The sequence below is a fragment of the Siphateles boraxobius genome, unplaced genomic scaffold (genome assembly GCF_051911475.1).
Source record: "Siphateles boraxobius isolate OS27281-9 unplaced genomic scaffold, OSU_SipBor_1 49, whole genome shotgun sequence".
Lineage (NCBI taxonomy): Eukaryota > Metazoa > Chordata > Actinopteri > Cypriniformes > Leuciscidae > Siphateles > Siphateles boraxobius.
The window spans coordinates 5575001-5592879 of record NW_027509130.1 but is presented as its reverse complement, the minus strand read 5'-3'; the positions used below and the strand labels follow the sequence as shown (position 1 = coordinate 5592879).

The window sequence follows — 17879 nt, the reverse complement described above, 5'->3', positions numbered from 1 at the left end:
TGAGTGAGTGAGAGTGAGTGAGTGGGTGAGTTTTTGAGTGAGTGAGTGAGTGAGTGAGGGTGTGAGAGAGGGTGTGAGTGAGTGTGTGAGGGTGTGAGTGAGTGAGTGAGTGAGTGTGTGAGTGAGAGTGAGTGAGTGGGTGAGTTTTTGAGTGAGTGAGTGAGTGAGTGAAGGTGTGAGAGAGGGTGTGAGTGAGTGAGTGAGTGAGTGAGTGAGGATGTGCGTGAGTGAGTGAGAGGGTGTGCGTGAGTGAGTGAGTGTGTGAGTGAGTGTGTGAGTGAGTGAGGGTGTGAGTGAGTGAGTGAGTAAGGGTGTGAGCGAGTGAGTGTGTGAGGGTGTGAGTGAGTGAGTGTGTGAGGGTGTGTGTGAGTGAGTGAGGGTGTGAGTGAGTGAGTGAGGGTGTGAGTGAGTGAGTGAGGGTGTGAGTGAGGGTGTGAGTGAGTGAGAGTGAGTGAGGGTGTGAGTGAGTGAGGGTGTGAGTGAGGGTGTGAGTGAGTGAGTGAGTGAGGGTGTGAGTGAGTGAGAGTGAGTGAGGGTGTGAGTGTGTGAGGGTGTGAGTGAGTGAGTGTGTGAGGGTGTGAGTGAGTGAGTGAGGGTGTGAGTGAGTGAGAGTGAGTGAGGGTGTGAGTGAGTGAGGGTGTGAGCGAGTGAGTGTGTGAGGATGTGAGTGAGTGAGTGAGGGTGTGAGTGAGTGAGGGTGTGAGTGAGTGAGGGTGTGAGTGAGTGAGTGAGGGTGTGAGTGAGTGAGTGAGGGTGTGAGTGAGTGAGAGGGAGTGAGGGTGTGAGTGAGTGAGTGAGGGTGTGAGTGAGTGAGAGTGAGTGAGGGTGTGAGTGAGTGAGGGTGAGAGTGAGTGAGGGTGTGAGTGAGTGAGTGAGGGTGTGAGTGAGTGAGTGAGGGTGTGAGTGAGTGAGGGTGTGAGTGAGTGAGTGAGGGTGTGAGTGAGTGAGAGTGAGTGAGGGTGTGAGTGAGGGTGTGAGTGAGTGAGAGTGAGTGAGGTGTGGTGAGTGAGTGAGTGAGTGAGTGAGAGAGGGCGTGAGTGAGTGAGTGAGTGTGTGAATGTGTGAGTGAGAGAGAGTGAGTGAGTGAGAAAAGGAGTGAGGTTGTGAGTGAGTCAGTGTGTTTGAGAGTGAGGGTGTGTGTCTGTGAGAGAGAGAGTGAGGGTGTGTGTGTGTGTGTGTGTGTGTGTGAGAGAGTAAATGTGTGAAAGAGTGAGTGACAGTGAGTGAGTGAGTGAGTGAGTGATTAAGTGAGGGTGTGCATGAGTGAGTGAGTGAGTGAGTGAGTGAGTGAGTGAGTGAGTGAGTGAGGGTGTGTGTGTGTGTGTGTGGTGTGTGTGTGTGTGTGTGTGTGTGTGTGTGTGAGTGAGTGAGTGAGTGAGTGAGTGAGTGAGTGAGTGATGTGAGTGAGTGAGTGAGTGAGTGAGTGAGTGAGTGAGTGAGTGAGTGAGTGAGTGAGTGAGTGAGTGAGTGAGTGAGTGAGTGAGTGGGTGAGAGAGGGAGTAAGGATGTGATTGAGTCAGTGTGTGTGTGTGCATTTGTGAGTGTATGTCTGAGTGAGTGAATGAGTGTGTGTGTGAGAGTGAGGGTGTGTGTGTGTGTGTGTGTGTGTGTGTGTGTGTGTGTCTGAGCGAGCGAGTGACTGAGTGTTTGTGAGTGAGTGAGCATGTGTGTTAGTGAGTGACTGAGTGACTGAGTGAGTGAGTGAGTGTGTTAGTTAGTGAGCGAGTGAGTGAGTGAGTGAGAGAGAGAGATTATTGCCTGACATTAACCTCTCAGGTCCCCCGCTCATTACCCAGGGTGCCGTGCGGGTCGGGGTTGGTGGCCCCGTCTTCACCTGGAGCCCGAGAGCGATTGAATCAGACAGCTGTCAGTGTCAGTGCGCAGGCGAGAGCCATAAAAGAGCACAAACGAGCGTCGTTACAGCGGGGACAGTGATTATCATAATGGCAACAATAAAGCCCATGGTCGTTATGGCGGTGATGATGATGATGATGATGCTGGGGTGATTAATTCTAGGAGATAAATGAGAACGATGTATCACTCTCCTCCCTGCAGCGAGTGTGTGTGTGTAATGAATTAGTTCTGCATGTGTCTGCATGCACATACATGTGATCATAAATCACGCGCTGCATGATTTCACACTCACGCCAGGCTGTGTTTTGCATGTACAAGAGAAAAAAAATCTTCAAGGTGAATGTCACGTAACTGGTTAAGAATGTGTTCGGATCAAAATCAAAAGGAAAAATAAGAAATTATATTTTGCTTAAAGAAAAAAATAATCCTTTTTAGATCCAGTTTCTTTTGATTGGGACATTATTCACATGATCATTAAGCACATTCCCCCAATTATCATTTCCATAATGCAAAAGAAAAGAAGAAATATTATGTAAATTAGATTAAAGCTTAAATTAAAGCTAATATGTAATGATATTATTTGTTATATGCCATTAAGTATTTTTTTAAAATCATATATAACAGTCATTTTTATGGCATTACTGTAAAAAATTACTCTATTACAGCAATGGAAATATAATGAGAATTATCACTGAGAACTATAAACAAACATATGCATTACAGTAATGAGAATTTGCAGTGAAAATGTATAGTTCAGTCATGAAACTCTAGAGGGCGCAGGCTGATTGGTCCTTTACATGCAAACGGTAACCAATCACATCATTACCTCATGGCACAAGCTGATTGGCTTCTGCTGATCCTGCAGCCAATGAGATTGCTTGCTCAACATTTCAATAGTCTGGTTCAGTGTTTGCTGTAAGCGAGCTCCTCTGAACCCCTCCACCTCCCCAGCTCCACCTGCCTAGATCTGCAACAGGATTTATGTATGTGTATTTATGCAGCAGCAGCAGATCTCATAAGTGTGTATTAGCAGTAGAGAGTCTATACTTGCTCTGCAACATTAACATGATAAAAAAAATATTCAGAGAGTTTTCATGATTGAAATGAGGTTATTGGCTTTTTTTTTTTTTTTTGTCAATGAAATGGTCCTAAAATAAGGTTTAATGTTCCTTTCTTGCTTTTTGCTTGTAATCTTTGGGTAAAACATGACCCCAAACATGTATCAGTTATTTCTACAATATTCTGCAAAACCAGAACCAATGATATTTTATTAATGGTTTGAATTAGTTTGTATCTTTATATTTTAAAAAATGTTTTAATTTTGTTGTTTTTGTCATTTTTATTATTATTATTATTATTATTATTATTATTATTATTGTCTATAGTTTTATTTCAGTTTTAGTTTTAGTACATCAAGTTTAGTGAGGAATGAAGAATGACGCTGATACAAAATTATATATTTTTTAAATATTGTACTGTATTTCAGTTAATGTTTATTCTATTTCAAGAAACAAAATGTTTTTTTTTAAACAGTTTTAATTAACAACAGTGAATAATGACTTAAATTTGGCTCTGTTCCTGTCGTAAAGCAACATACACTCCTAAAAAAGACGCTTCTAGAAGTGGGTTTTCACAGCGATGTCATAGAAGAACCATTTTCGGAATCTTTCCATAATCAGTTCTTAAAAGAACCAATTTTCTATTTTCAGTGAAGATGTTCTTAAAATAGCCTAACAATTTTTTCTAAGTGTGAGGAACATTCAAAAATAAATGTGTGTGTGTGTGTGTGTGTGTTGTGTGTGTGTGTTGTGTGTGTTGTGTGTGTGTGTGTGTGTGTGTGTGTGTGTGTGTGTGTGTGTGTGTGTGTGTGTGTGTGTGTATGTGTGTGTGTGTGTGTGTTGCTGTGTGTCTCCGTTATGAGCTGATGCAATAATGTTGGTGCTCTGTGTTGATGTTTTGATGAAGCCCATGATGCTCTGAGGAGATTTGTTGATGTTGTTGCTGTTGTGTGTGTGTATGTGTGTGTTTGAATGAATCTGAACATTTTTTACCTCAATGATGACATTCTGATGACATGCTGCTGTAAGGGAGCACATGAAAATGAGTGTGTGTGTGTGCGCGTGTGCGTGTGTCGTTCTGCTCGACTGAGCTAGCGGAGAGAGAAAACATCTGTCACAAGCGTCTGAAGTTTCATTTGTGGCGGATCATCAACATAATGATGGAAACAACAAGCCAATGGCCTGAGTGTGAGTGTGTGTACCAGATATTTGTCAGTATATCTTTTGTGGTTGGGCTCCTCAGACAGTAACAGGTGGAGATTAATAATCGTATCGTAGATGCATGACCTCAGGTAGGCCACCATAACTCAATGTCTATTTATCCGTGTGCCGCTTGAGTGAAAAATGATAGCCGCGGATAAGTAGGCTAACTTACTATCCTTCATTTGTTTGTTTGTTTCTTCACTGAGAGTCTAACCTGTGGCTATGTGCATTAATGAACTGACGGCTCTTTTGTCTTTGTTTTCCTCGGACAGACGGAAGACGTGACGCAAACAGAAGTTTCCCAGCAGGTGCAACATTCAGACTCCACGGAAAAACAGCAGCCCAAGCGGTTACACGTCTCCAACATCCCCTTCCGCTTCCGGGACCCAGATTTACGGCAAATGTTTGGGGTGAGTCGACGCACTGATGCACATGTTTCGGCCCTTTTCCTGGTTTCATCGCCTGGAGATTCACACTTTGTCTGCGAGAGTAGTGCACTGAATCATTAGCATTACATAGCGATAACGATTACGTAAAATATATGTAACAATAACGATAAAGACATAATTTTAAAAATCATTCTAAATGTAAAAGAGTTCACACCCTTGCAAACAATAACAACACAGAGGAATGATATTGTTAGGATAACTATCGTAGTGATTTTTTTTCCAGCTGATGAACGAAATGAAACATTGCCAGACAATTGGAAATCACCTGACTTTAAAGAGTTCAAGCATTTTAAGGGACAGACGACAAAACTGCAACACGCGCTTATAGTGCGTTAATGCGATATTCTGCGTTGATATGGACGCAAATATAGTTATCTTTATTGTTATCGGTTCTGAAGTCTAAAAGGGGTGGTCTCTTAGGGTACGTTTATACGACACCGATATGCTTAAAATGGTATGTTTTGAGTTTTCCGCGTACAGACAACAGCATTGTAAAAAAGATCCGCAAAAACGACTAATGCGCTGTATTCTGCTGTCAGGCCATTAGATGGTGATGAAACACTGAACACATAATTTGCAAAGACTGAACACATAATATACATGTGCATGACGCCATCGTCTTCAGAGATTCGCAGTTTTTTTTTTACACGGAGACCGTTTTAAAAAACGTGCTTTTTGAAAACCGTTTTCAAAAGTTTGCATTTCAGGCACGCCGTTATCTTGTAAACGAACGGCCAAAACACATAAAATGTTTTACTTTTTAGTTGAAAATGGTTTCATGTAAATAGGCCCTTAGTGGTTAAAGTCAACTCACCATCAAAATGGACACTATTTACTTTAACTTTTTCCTCGCCATTGACGGAATTTTCCGGCAATCTATGTTTTCAGTGTTATAAACTAGGGGGCGCTATTACGCATCTTCTGAAAGAGTACAGAATCTCCACAGAAGGCTTTTTTTCCTTTTCTTTAAGACTATTCTTAACTTTTAAAGGTTTAGTTTGAAATTGACTTTTCTGTTTTTCTTCTTCAAAATTTTACTTTTAATTTAATGTATAATTTGTCAGCATAATTTAATTTTCTGAATAAAAATTGTTTCACCAAATAAAACAATAAAAAAGATACTGGAACATTTATTTGCAAACACTAAATTTTGTGTTTGAAATTCATATTTGGATATATTGCAAAAGAAAATTGCCAGAATGAAGTGAGTTTATGCTTAAAACAAGCTTTAAAAAAAATCTCTCAACGTGTCTGTCAAACAATTTTGTTTTCTCTTTTGATTACATTTATTTTTCTGATCCCATTGGCAGATATTTTTTCTTGTTTTAAGCATGTACTCACTTCATTCTGATACACTTTTTTCCAACCCAATCTCATGGCAATTTTCACATATTTTACGAGGTGGCTAATGCGTACAAATTCATACGACCTCACTCGTAAAATATGTAAGATTTAGCAAAAACCGTACGAATTCGTACGAGTTGGCCAATTCGTATTAATTCGTACGAATGACCTAACCCTGACCCGTGACCCCGCCCCTAAACCTACCCATCCCTGGAGTTTAGACAAATCGGACGAATCAGACGTGAGATAGCGTTGACTTTTCAGAAAAATAAACGTAGTATCTTAAGCCGCTTTGCTTCTCAAGTACATGTATATTGATTTAAGAATGTGTATATGTTTGTAATGGAAAAGAAACTTTCCTACTCTCTACCTTTCTGACCTGCGGGGCAAATCAGATGATTACAGGCTTACTAAATGCACAGACACTGTGTGTGCCGATTCCTTCTTATTTGCTAAAAATCATCTCAATCATCTTAATGACCCGTCAGCAGCAGGCTTGCCAAGAAAGCTGCTTTAAACAGCGCTCATTTGTTCGGGCCGGTGTGGGCCAGTGGAAAAGATGATGTTAATTACAGCACAGACCGCCGTGTTGCCGGATAAATTACATACAACATGGTCTGTTTCCCCCATCATGCTCTGTGATGGCTGGATTATTGTTCTCAGAGGCTGCCAGGTTTGTGTCCGCCAAATCCGCTCAGTAAATAGCTTGCGGTCGTTGTGTATAGGTGATCCGGAGACTCCGTATGGATGCCACAGACAATATGGACGACTAGGGACGTTTGTTTAATCACTATTAACCAAAGTGGCATCAGGAAACTCTCTGAACCTTTCATTTGTCCTGCAAAATTAGTTTTTTGAAGACACGCGCTCAGCATTTTCACGCTGACTGTGAAAACTAAGGTAAACGATGATGATGAAAACGATGATGTTTGGTCATGTGACGCATATTGTACCCAATATATATATGTTTAAACCGGCATTGTTCTGCCTGCTATGTGCTATTCACTTTCATAATGTTGCTAACGATACACTGCAAAAAGAAAAAGGTTTTCAAAAAAGAATTATTGTTTTGTATCTTGATTTAAGAATGTATTATTTGTAATGGAAAACATTTACTTGGGAAGGCAAATTACTTAAGATATTAAGTCTTTTTATGCTACATTTTTGTCAGAGTGAAAGTGAGTTTATGCTTAAAACAAGAAAAAAATATCTGTCAACGGGTTGAGAAAAATAATTTAGTTTTTTTCTTTGTATACATTTATTTTTCTGACCCCGTTGGCAAACTCACTTCATTCTGATCACTTTTCAGAAAAATAAACGTCAACAATCATCAAAATTAAGTGACTTTATGCCTAAAACAAGAAAAAAATATCTACCAGAAAAATAGTTTTAGAAAAATAGAAAACTTGTTTTCCCTTTGAATTAAGTTTATTTTCTGACCCCAAATATATATATTTTTCCCTTGTTTTAAGCATAAACACACTCACCATATTTATAATAAATCCATCATATTTAGAAAATATTATATTAGTTATATCATATAATGACATATATTTATTGTTACTACTGTAAAGCCATAATAAATTACAATGGGATCGCCTTCAAAGTTTTCAGGATCTTAACTTTTTTTAAAAAAATGACATTTATTTGACAACATTTTTTTTTTTAATTAATAGAAAACCCAGATAGTATCAACTTAAATATTGTGTGAGACATATTACTTTAGTAAAAGTAATCCCCACCTCATACATTTATACTATTTTTGAACAACACAAACCACTTGTGTTGATGCATGATGTTAATGATGTTCGATAAAAACATATATATTTTTTCTGCAATCATACACTATGGGAGAAATGAAAAGCACATTTTCTTCAAGGTTCTAACAAGTTGAGACATAATAAGCACCATCTGCCCGCCGCGGACTATGAAGTGAGCCTCGCTAATGACTCGCCGCCACGCTAACAAAGCTTGGCGGCGTTGATTAGCCTTGTGGCTAATGGAGATTTAGCCTGTGGTGAGCAGGGCCGAAGGTTTCCTTTGCCAAGAGAAAGCAGTGCAGCTAATTAGCTGCTTGGCTAACGGAGAGTCGAAGCTAAATGAGTGGGGCGTCAGGTTAGCGTCGCAGGCTAAAGCACTGGAGTCTGGGAGTCGCTAATGAGTGCAGAAGTACGGGGCTCATTATCTGGAGCCGAGTGGTTTATTACTGAGGATGTCCATATGGAAATGTGAGGTAGGAGAGAGCGTTCCTGGAAGTAAAACCCCCGGCTTTGTGTTGGCTGACGGGCTGTTTCTTCTTCCCCTTTGCCTGTGGGCCTCAAGGGCTGCTGGGAATCTCTCTCACAGGGGGCCTTTACCTTCATCTCCAGCTTTTCCCGCTGCGCAGACCCTACGTTAGCATTCCACCTGCGGCTCTGCTCTTTTAAGAGACGGAATTAAAGATCTGCTTAAATCTGAGCAGCGAACAAGTCTTCATCGGCATGGAGTCCACTCGCATTACAGAAAACCCACCAATCAGAGCACTTCAAAAGACGCAGTCCGTGCACAAACCGCCTTCAATACTGCTGTGCTTTGCAGAATACAGCATAAGCTTTTTTGGCTGGGTATTTTGTGCATAATTGGAAAAGCCAGCTAATCCAGCATCTGCGGGAGAATGGTTTTACTCTGGCCATTCAGGGTTGAATTGAGAAGGCCTTTGAATTACAATTAAATTCTTGCATATGAATTTAGGTTGCAAACAAGATGCAGAATTGCTGTTATCTTCAAATGGCGTGAAATTGTCTTCTTTTCTTTTAACTAGACAAGTAAATTCGATCAAAATAAACTTTGCAATGGCCTAAAGTTTATAAATATTGTACTCTGGACTTTCAGAATTGAATTGAGAATGCCTTTTAAATTACAATTCAATTCTTGAAGAATTTAGGTTGCAAACTCTCTGCGAACCAGAGAGGAAGAACGCTTCATTTCCCAGTCAGTGTTGCCAAGTCAGTGGTTTCGGGCTACTTTTAAGCTGTAGCCGTGGGGTTTTTTTTTTTTTTAATCCTCGGGTTGATTTCCACCCCCGTACATATGACTTCAGCGCTCCGAAACACCCAAAACACCCCCAGACATACAAATTCAGTGGAGAACTCGTCTGCCTGACAGAGAAAATCTGGGCTATTTTTGGGCTCCTTTTGACTGGCTATTGCGCTGCTTTTGTTGCCCAGACCTGGCAACCCAGCAGAATGCAGTGTACTGTTTACTGCCTACACATTTCCACTAAAATCTTAGTGCTAATCATGCTTCTATTTTAGTATTATCTCCCATAGAACACTGTGATAGTAGCAAACTGTTACTGTCAATCACAACTAATTACATCTCAAAGGTACAGTCTGTAAGAATGACAACTAGTGGTCGAAATAGGTACTGTACTCCAATTCAAAATATCGGAGATTGTCTTTTCTCCCGCCTCCTGCTCCTCGGACTAGACGGCGCTCACTCGGGTTGCCAGTTTGAGCGCACGCAACAGGAACGAGCGCAATGGACAATGAAAATTGGCAACATGCAGTATCACAGACCAAAACAATAACAAACATTCCAGCCTGGAAACGCACATTTCAAAGTAAAATAACTGGCTGTAGAAGTGTTTTTCAGAGAAACGAGTATGTGATAGCATGTTTCCTCAATATATGCAAACATATTATGGTATTTTTATGCTTTAATAGAGTGAAAAAAATACATACAACACCTTTAACATGTAGAAATTTATGTGTTTGGCAGATACTTTTTTCCAAAGTGACTTGCATTGCATTTAAGGTTTACATTTTATCAGTTCATGCACTGAGCTGCAATGATATTTGCAATGATCACTGAGTCTAAGAGGGGTTTTCACATTGGACACATTTACAACTGTCCCAATCCAAAGTGTGTTTTTTTCCAGGCACCCAGGCCCTAAAATTAACTTTTTGCCACACTTGCCAATGGCCAGTGACTTAAGAAAATGTATTGGCCATAAATATTTTTTACCGACCATGAAACAAACAGTAATGACACAAAAAAATTAGATGCCAGTAAAAAATACACAATTTTCAAGTACAGAAATTTAATAAAATAATAAAATATAAAATAACACTCCACAATCTTCACTTTATAAATTAAACATCCTTATTAATTTGTCCTTATTAAAGATACAAAAGTTATTCAGTCAAGAGCAGTGAATGCTTTTTTTTTCTTTGTCCTTTGTTGTTTGTTTAAAACACAGACAGCAGCAGAAAAAAAAGGTTGCTGTCCCTTTAAGAGTGAATGCACGGATCCGATATACTAATACTGTACACAAGCGTTTACTTTCTCAGCGTTTACGTACAATTAAGACATAACTGACAGTGTTTACTAGGACACTCACTATTTTTTGATTAATTTTGTGTGAATTTGTCCAATCAAGTGCAAGAAGATGGACTCTTTTGAGACTGGACTCTTTTTAGGAGAATGCTGACCACGAGCCATTCATTTGCCGATCTGATTGCACTCACAATGCGTGATTACACGGAAGACTCACTCTTTTGTTTAACTAATGACATTGTCATGGGCTAAAACGCATGCACAGGTTACTTTACTTCCTGAACAAGCGCGCACCTTAGTCCGAGTTGCTTTCACATTCACTTTAGTTCATCTACTAAAGGTAGTCTCGGACCTGGTACCCGGGTCCGGAAGACAGTTTTTTCATACAAACCGTTCTCTGTTTCGAACTAAACTGCCAGTTTGAAATCAACCTAAATGCAGAACCCATCGTACATAGTGTCTATTGTAATTGAGTCAAATCCTCTTCCTGTTATTCCAATTCGACTTTTTGTGGGGTGTGGCACAAATTTACACTAATTAATTGAAAAGGAGCCAATTCTTCAATGCAGATTTTTGCACAGTCCTTTGCTAAACTACTAAGTGCTTTCTTCCCTGCGACGCTGTGCTAAGGCTTTACAGCACGTATGGATGAGAAACTGCCACCACGGGAGGTATCTGAGCATGCTCAGTAGAAAAGACCACTTCCCCTACTGTACGCAACTTTCCTACCAAACTCATTAATCTCTATCACTGGTCCATTAGGCCTGGTTAAAACAATTAGCATCTGCGGCACGCTAGCCAGGGAAAACCCCACCATACAACTCGAAGCCCACGCTGGGGAGTTAATGTGTTTGTGTGTGTCTCTGATTGAGCCCTCCGCAGAATGTGCATTCATTTGAATAAATTGATAGATTTCAGCCTACAGTTTCACACAGATGCTGATTGGATGAGCAATAATATTAATCTGTTGCAGCTGTAGCACAAACAGAAAGACGATGAGCGCAGAGTCATCAGAGTACTCCTTAAATGTTATTGTTATTGTGTAGATGTGTTCATCTAAGATGTTTCTCCTAAAATTTGTTCGGTGAAATAAAACTAGAGCTATTGAGGTGTTAAAATAAATGTGGAGAGCAGCTCAGGTCATTTGATAAGAAATGTTTGCGATTTCTGACGGTTGACGGCAGACTTTGGTGTCTGAGCCCAGTTTGAGACATTGTTGAGATCTCTTTTGAAACTCCGGAGGAGACATGTGTGAGATCACTGGGGTCTTTTTTCTCAGGAGAAACATCTGGGAAGCTAAAGACTTCAGTCCCCGTTTAATCTCAATGAAATCTGGGAGAAACAATTGAGACTCTAAAGAGTGTTTCTCTGCCTTATAATGAGAGATCTGAAATCGGGGGAAATGTTATTGCTCAGGAGGCTTAAAGGAGTTCATTGTTCTCAGTATCATGGCAGATTATTCTCCTAAAATCTGTTTGGAGAAAGAAAATGTATATAGCAGCCAGATTATCTGATCTTGAGATAATTTGATGAGAAATGTTTGAGTTCCTATTGAGGTCTCTGAATTGTGATTGCAGACTTTCGTATCTCCGCAGATCTGACCACAGTTAAGACTGTTGAAATGTCTTCTGAAACTCAAGTGGAGAAATATAAGATCACTGGGGGCTTTTTCTCAAGAGAAACATATGAGATACAGAAGACTTCTTCAAAAAGTCTCCATTTAATCTCATTAAAATCTTGAATAACAATTGAGGCATTAAAGAGTCCTCATTCAGGATTTTACTGTCCAGTTTGAGTATTTCTGGATCTTATGCTGAGAGATCAGGGATCAGAGGAAATGTTATTGCACAAGAAACTTAAAGAAGTTCACTGTTGTGTCTCAGTATCATCTCTGGATTATTCTCCTAAAAAAGAAAATATATATAGCAGCCAGATTATTTTTTCTTTAGAGAATTTGATAAGAACCATTTGAGTTCCTATTGAGATCTCTGACCTTTGATTGCAGACTTTGGCATCTTTGCAAATCGGAGAACAGTTTGAGACATTGTTGACATTGTTCTCTTCTGAAAACTCTAGCGGAGACAAATGTGAGATCACTGGGGTCTTTTTCTCAGGAGAAACCTCTGAGAAGCAGGAATGGTTCGCAAAAACGTTTCCATTCGCACTGTCTAGATGAAACAATTGAGATTTCATGTGTGATTTTTCTTTTCCTAAGGGCAGAGCTGTTAATGAAGACGAAGGCTTCCCGAATCTTTGCATCTCATGTCTAGCGACTTTTCCCCGACCTCTCCTCAGATCCTGAATCTCTGGAAACAAACGGCTAATTAACATTAGCATGTAATCTGACTAACGTTGACCCTGTAACCCTGTCCATTCATCCTATTTTGTAGTCTGTCTCTGTAGAGATCAGTGCCTTCTCTTGATCCTATTAGCACTTCCAGCATCGTCTCTCTCCACACAGCACGACACTCGCAGAGGTTTTATTTTCTACCGCAGTGGCCAAATGATGGCGATGCAGCATGCTTGACAGGGTAATTACTTTTAATGAAATAATACGACCATCACAGGCATCAATTAAAAGCCGTGCTCATTAGAGGGGTTTGCGCTCGTCCCTCATCCCTCCGTTTTCTAACGATCCAAACAGCACGGAAGCTAAATCGAAGATTGCTGAACGTTTCCCCCCTTGGGAGCGATGGCACACAACAAAAACAAGAGAGAGAGAGGAAGACAGAGAAGAAAGGGAGCTTGTCAATATGTGGAAGAGAAAAAAACACTGTACACACACAGGTCTGTTTATCTTTATAATATTACAAAAAAAATGGGTATGATTAAATGACCTGTTTTGCTTGTTTTGTGTTTTTTTCTCTCAGAGACATTCTCAGGCCTCTGCTGAGACATCATGCCAAAGACCACAAATACATCACACAACACACTTATACTGAAAAACCTCACCTTATAGACCTCAGCCATATTTATTAAATTATATTAAATTTAAAGCAAAGTATAAAATAAAAACTTTAACTTTGTTTTAATTTTAATTTGAAAGTATTTGTAATTTTTTGTGTTTGTCATTTTATTGGTTTCAGTTTTGTTGAAATATGTCTATATAATTGGTATAAATTTTTATTTACATTTTTTATTTTATGATTTATTTATTTATTATATAATACAATTATAGTTTGTTCATTTATTGGATAGTTAATTTAATTTTAGCTTAGTTTATTTTTTTATTTTAGTTCAAGGTAAATAATAAAGGGAAATGTTGCCTTAATTAAATATATTTAAAATATATATATTTTTTAATATATATATTCACTTAATTTCGATTAACATTTACTTTAAGTAACACTGGTGTTTTTCAATGGTTTTAGTTTTAATTTTAGTCCAGTGCCAGAGACCTCACATTATAAACCAGAGACCTCTGCAGGCACTTAATAATGCTGTAGGATGAGATTATAGCAACAGAATTGCAAAAGTTTTTCACAATCTAAACTCTCGAAAGTTGTTTTATGAAGCCCGCAGTGGAAAGCGTCTAACATGTCCTGTTTGTTATGTAATTTCAAGTTAATCGGATGTGTGATGTTATTATTTCATCCCAGGATTCAAGCCCCACTTTCTCATGGACACAGAGGCTCCTAATTGATTTATCTCTCTCTTATTCCCTTCTTCATCTTGCTTTTCTCTCCCTCGCTCTCTCTGTCTCTCGCTCTCCTTTTCTGCAGCAATTTGGGAAGATCTTAGACGTGGAGATTATCTTTAATGAAAGAGGATCAAAGGTATGAATGACGCTTGCTTTCTTCCCCTCTCTGTTTGTGTAGCGACGATCTCTTCTGAACTCTTTATTGGCTTAGAGACGCCGGTTTGATCTTCCTCGAGTCAGATTAAAGACTATAAAGTCGAAGAGCAAAGCAGACATGGCAGTGCACATAATCAGAGCTAGTTCAGGGTCGGAGGTCATCCGCTCGCAGGACTTCACCATAATCTGCTGTTTGCTCAGACGACACAGAGAATAAAGTACAAACTCTTGTGCTGCTGATGTTGACTTCAGGCTTTACTTTGCTGTATATATCTCAATTATAATAGTTATTACAAAATTGACCTATTCATTTTCCTTCAGAGCCCATTGCTGTGAGGGATAGGTGAGGCCGGGGCTAGTTGTCACACTGACAAGATTTCGGGGAGAACTGCTTGCTGGAACATTAAACATTGAAAAGCCCTAAATGTTTAACAGATTTGGATTGTTTAATGTTGTTAATCAAAGGAATTCCCTTAGACTAGCAAGTATAGACTACAAAAAAGTGACATTTACACCATTACTGGTCAACAATAAAGATACATGTGACTCGATCTATAGCGGGGCGTTGTCGTCGCACTATTGTGGGTAAAACAAAAAAACAAAACTTTAACAGGGTATTTTATGCTTTTTTAAGGCAGGATTATTATTGTTGAGTAAAACTTAAAACTACTAAAACATTTTTGTTAATTCAAAATAAAGCTGAAATAAACTTAAACTAAACAAAAATTAGAAATGTTCCCCTGCCAACTAATTGAAGTAATTTTAAGATGTAAATAAATAAAAACTAAAACTGAAATAAAAATAACTTAAACCTAAATTGTAATATTGGAAAAAAATATTAAATTAATAAAATAGGTAATAAAAAAGGACTAAAGCACAAAATTACTCAAATTAAAATGAAAGTAAATAAAAACAAAAATAAATTCTAATTCAAAATAGAAATAAAAATAATAATATATAAATAATAGTAAAATAACGCTTTTCTGATAAATGTATTATATATTATTATTAAAAAACAAACATGTTGAAATTGCCAAAAAATATACTAAAATATTGTTTGGGATAGATTATAATCAACAAAATAATATAATATTTAAAAAAATCTCTATGTTATATGATATTTAATTGACCAAAGTGCCTGGTTTTATTATATAGTGACTATTGAGTCTTAAAGTACAGTGCATCCGGAAATTATTCACAGTGCTTCACTTTTACCGCATTTTGTTATGTTACAGCCTTATTCCAAAATGGATTAAATTCATTATCTTCCTCAAAATTCTACAAACAATACCCCGTGATGACAGCGTGAAAGAAGTTTGATTGAAATCTTTGCAAATTGTTTAAAAATAAAAAGCGAAAAAATCACATGTACATAAGTATTCACAGCCTTTGCCATGAGACTCAAAATTGAGCTCAGGTGCATCCAGTTTCCACTGATCATCCTTGAGATGTTTCTACAGCTTGATTGGAAATTCAGTTGATTGGACATGATATGGTAAGGCACACACCTGGCTATATAAGGTCCCACAGTTAACAGTGCATGTCAGATCACAAACCAAGCCATGAAGTCCAAAGGAATTGTCTGTAGACCTCCGAGACAGGATTGCATCAAGGCACAGATCTGGGAAAGGGTACAGCAAACTTTCTGCAGCATTGAAAATCCCAATGAGCACAGTGGCCTCCATCATCTGTAAATGGAAGAAGTTGGGAACCACCAGGACTCTTCCTTGAGCTGGGAGTGAAGGGCCTTAGTCAGGGAGGAGACCAAGAACCAGATGGTCCCCCTGACAGAGCTCCAGCGTTACTCTGTGGAGAGAGGAGAATCTTCCAGAAGAACAACCGTCTCTGCAGCTCTCCACCAATCAGGCCTGAGAGCCTTCCAGAAGAACAACCGTCTCTGCAGCTCTCCACCAATCAGGCCTGAGAGCCTTCCAGAAGAACAACCGTCTCTGCAGCTCTCCACCAATCAGGCCTGAGAGCCTTCCAGAAGAACAACCGTCTCTGCAGCTCTCCACCAATCAGGCTTAAGAACCTTCCAGAAGAACAACCGTCGATGCAGCTCTCCACCAATCAGGCCTGAGAACCTTCCAGAAGAACAACCGTCTCTGCAGCTCTCCACCAATCAGGCTTAAGAACCTTCCAGAAGAACAACCGTCTCTGCAGCTCTCCACCAATCAGGCCTGAGAGCCTTCCAGAAGAACAACCGTCTCTGCAGCTCTCCACCAATCAGGCCTGAGAGCCTTCCAGAAGAACAACCGTCTCTGCAGCTCTCCACCAATCAGGCTTAAGAACCTTCCAGAAGAACAACCGTCGATGCAGCTCTCCACCAATCAGGCCTGAGAACCTTCCAGAAGAACAACCGTCTCTGCAGCTCTCCACCAATCAGGCTTAAGAACCTTCCAGAAGAACAACCGTCTCTGCAGCTCTCCACCAATCAGGCCTGAGAACCTTTCAGAAGAACAACCGTCTCTGCAGCTCTCCACCAATCAGGCCTGAGAATCTTCCAGAAGAACAACCGTCTCTGGAGCTCTCCACCAATCAGGCCTGAGAATATTCAAGAAGAACAACCGTCTCTGCAGCTCTCCACCAATCAGGCCTGAGAACCTTCCAGAAGAACAACCGTCTCTGCAGCTCTCCACCAATCAGGCCTGACAACCTTTCAGAAGAACAACCGTCTCTGCAGCTCTCCACCAATCAGGCCTGAGAATCTTCCAGACGAACAACCGTCTCTGGAGCTCTCCACCAATCAGGCCTGAGAACCTTCCAGAAGAACAACCGTCTCTGCAGCTCTCCACCAATCAGGCCTGAGAATATTCAAGAAGAACAACCGTCTCTGCAGCTCTCCACCAATCAGGCCTGAGAACCTTCCAGAAGAACAACCGTCTCTGCAGCTCTCCACCAATCAGGCCTGACAACCTTTCAGAAGAACAACCGTCTCTGCAGCTCTCCACCAATCAGGCCTGAGAATCTTCCAGACGAACAACCGTCTCTGCAGCTCTCCACCAATCAGGCCTGAGAACCTTCCAGAAGAACAACCGTCTCTGCAGCTCTCCACCAATCAGGCCTGAGAACCTTCCAGAAGAACAACCGTCTCTGCAGCTCTCCACCAATCAGGCCTGAGAGCCTTCCTGAAGAACAACCGTCTCTGCAGCTCTCCACCAATCAGGCCTAAGAACCTTCCAGAAGAACAACCGTCTCTGCCGCTCTCCACCAATCAATGGTTGCATGCATCTTTAAAGGTGCAGTCTGTAAGAATGACAACTAGTGGTTGAAATAGGTACTGCTGTCCAATTCAAAATATCAGAGATCGTCATTTCTCCTGCCTCTTGCTCCTCGGACTGGACGGCGCTCACACGGGTTGCACACGCAACAGGAACGAGCGCAATGGACAATGAAAATTGGCAAATTGGCAACGTGCAGTATCACAGACCAAAACAATAACAAACATTCCAGCCTGGAAACGCACATTTCAAAGCAAAATAACTGGCTGTAGAAGTGTTTTTCAGAAAAACAAGTATGTGAACTTAGCATGTTTCCTCAATACATGCAAACATATTATGGTATTTTTATGCTTTAGTAAAGTGTAAAAGTTACATACAGCACCTTTAACATCCATGGAATCTTTCCATTCCACAAAAAGTTATTTATAGTAAACAAAAAAAAGTTTCTTTAGTTCTTCACACTAAGAAAATAAATAATTATTTTAAGAACACTGTTGATTGAAAGGTTCTTTCTATGACATCACAGTGAAACCCCCCTTCCGGAAGCGTAATTTTCACAGTCGGTGTTTGGACCTGAATGTCTCCTTGTGGACGGTGTGTAACCGTGTCCCCGACAGCTAGATAAGATTGAGATGAC

At 40.0% G+C, this 17879-nt stretch overlaps 1 protein-coding gene across 5 annotated transcripts in view; it reads left to right on the top strand.

Moving 5' to 3' along the window:
• The window catches only part of rbfox3b (RNA binding fox-1 homolog 3b), a 210836-nt gene that overhangs the window by 156199 nt on the left and 36758 nt on the right, over positions 1–17879 (top strand). For 4 of the 5 annotated variants that reach the window (XM_077202265.1, XM_077202266.1, XM_077202262.1 and 1 more), the window contains 2 exons: positions 4388–4525; positions 13948–14001. In XM_077202265.1, the coding sequence (XP_077058380.1) occupies positions 4388–4525; positions 13948–14001 (192 nt within the window). The remainder of the gene's footprint in view (positions 1–4387; positions 4526–13947; positions 14002–17879) is intronic. The other variant, XM_077202267.1, reaches the window with a different exon arrangement.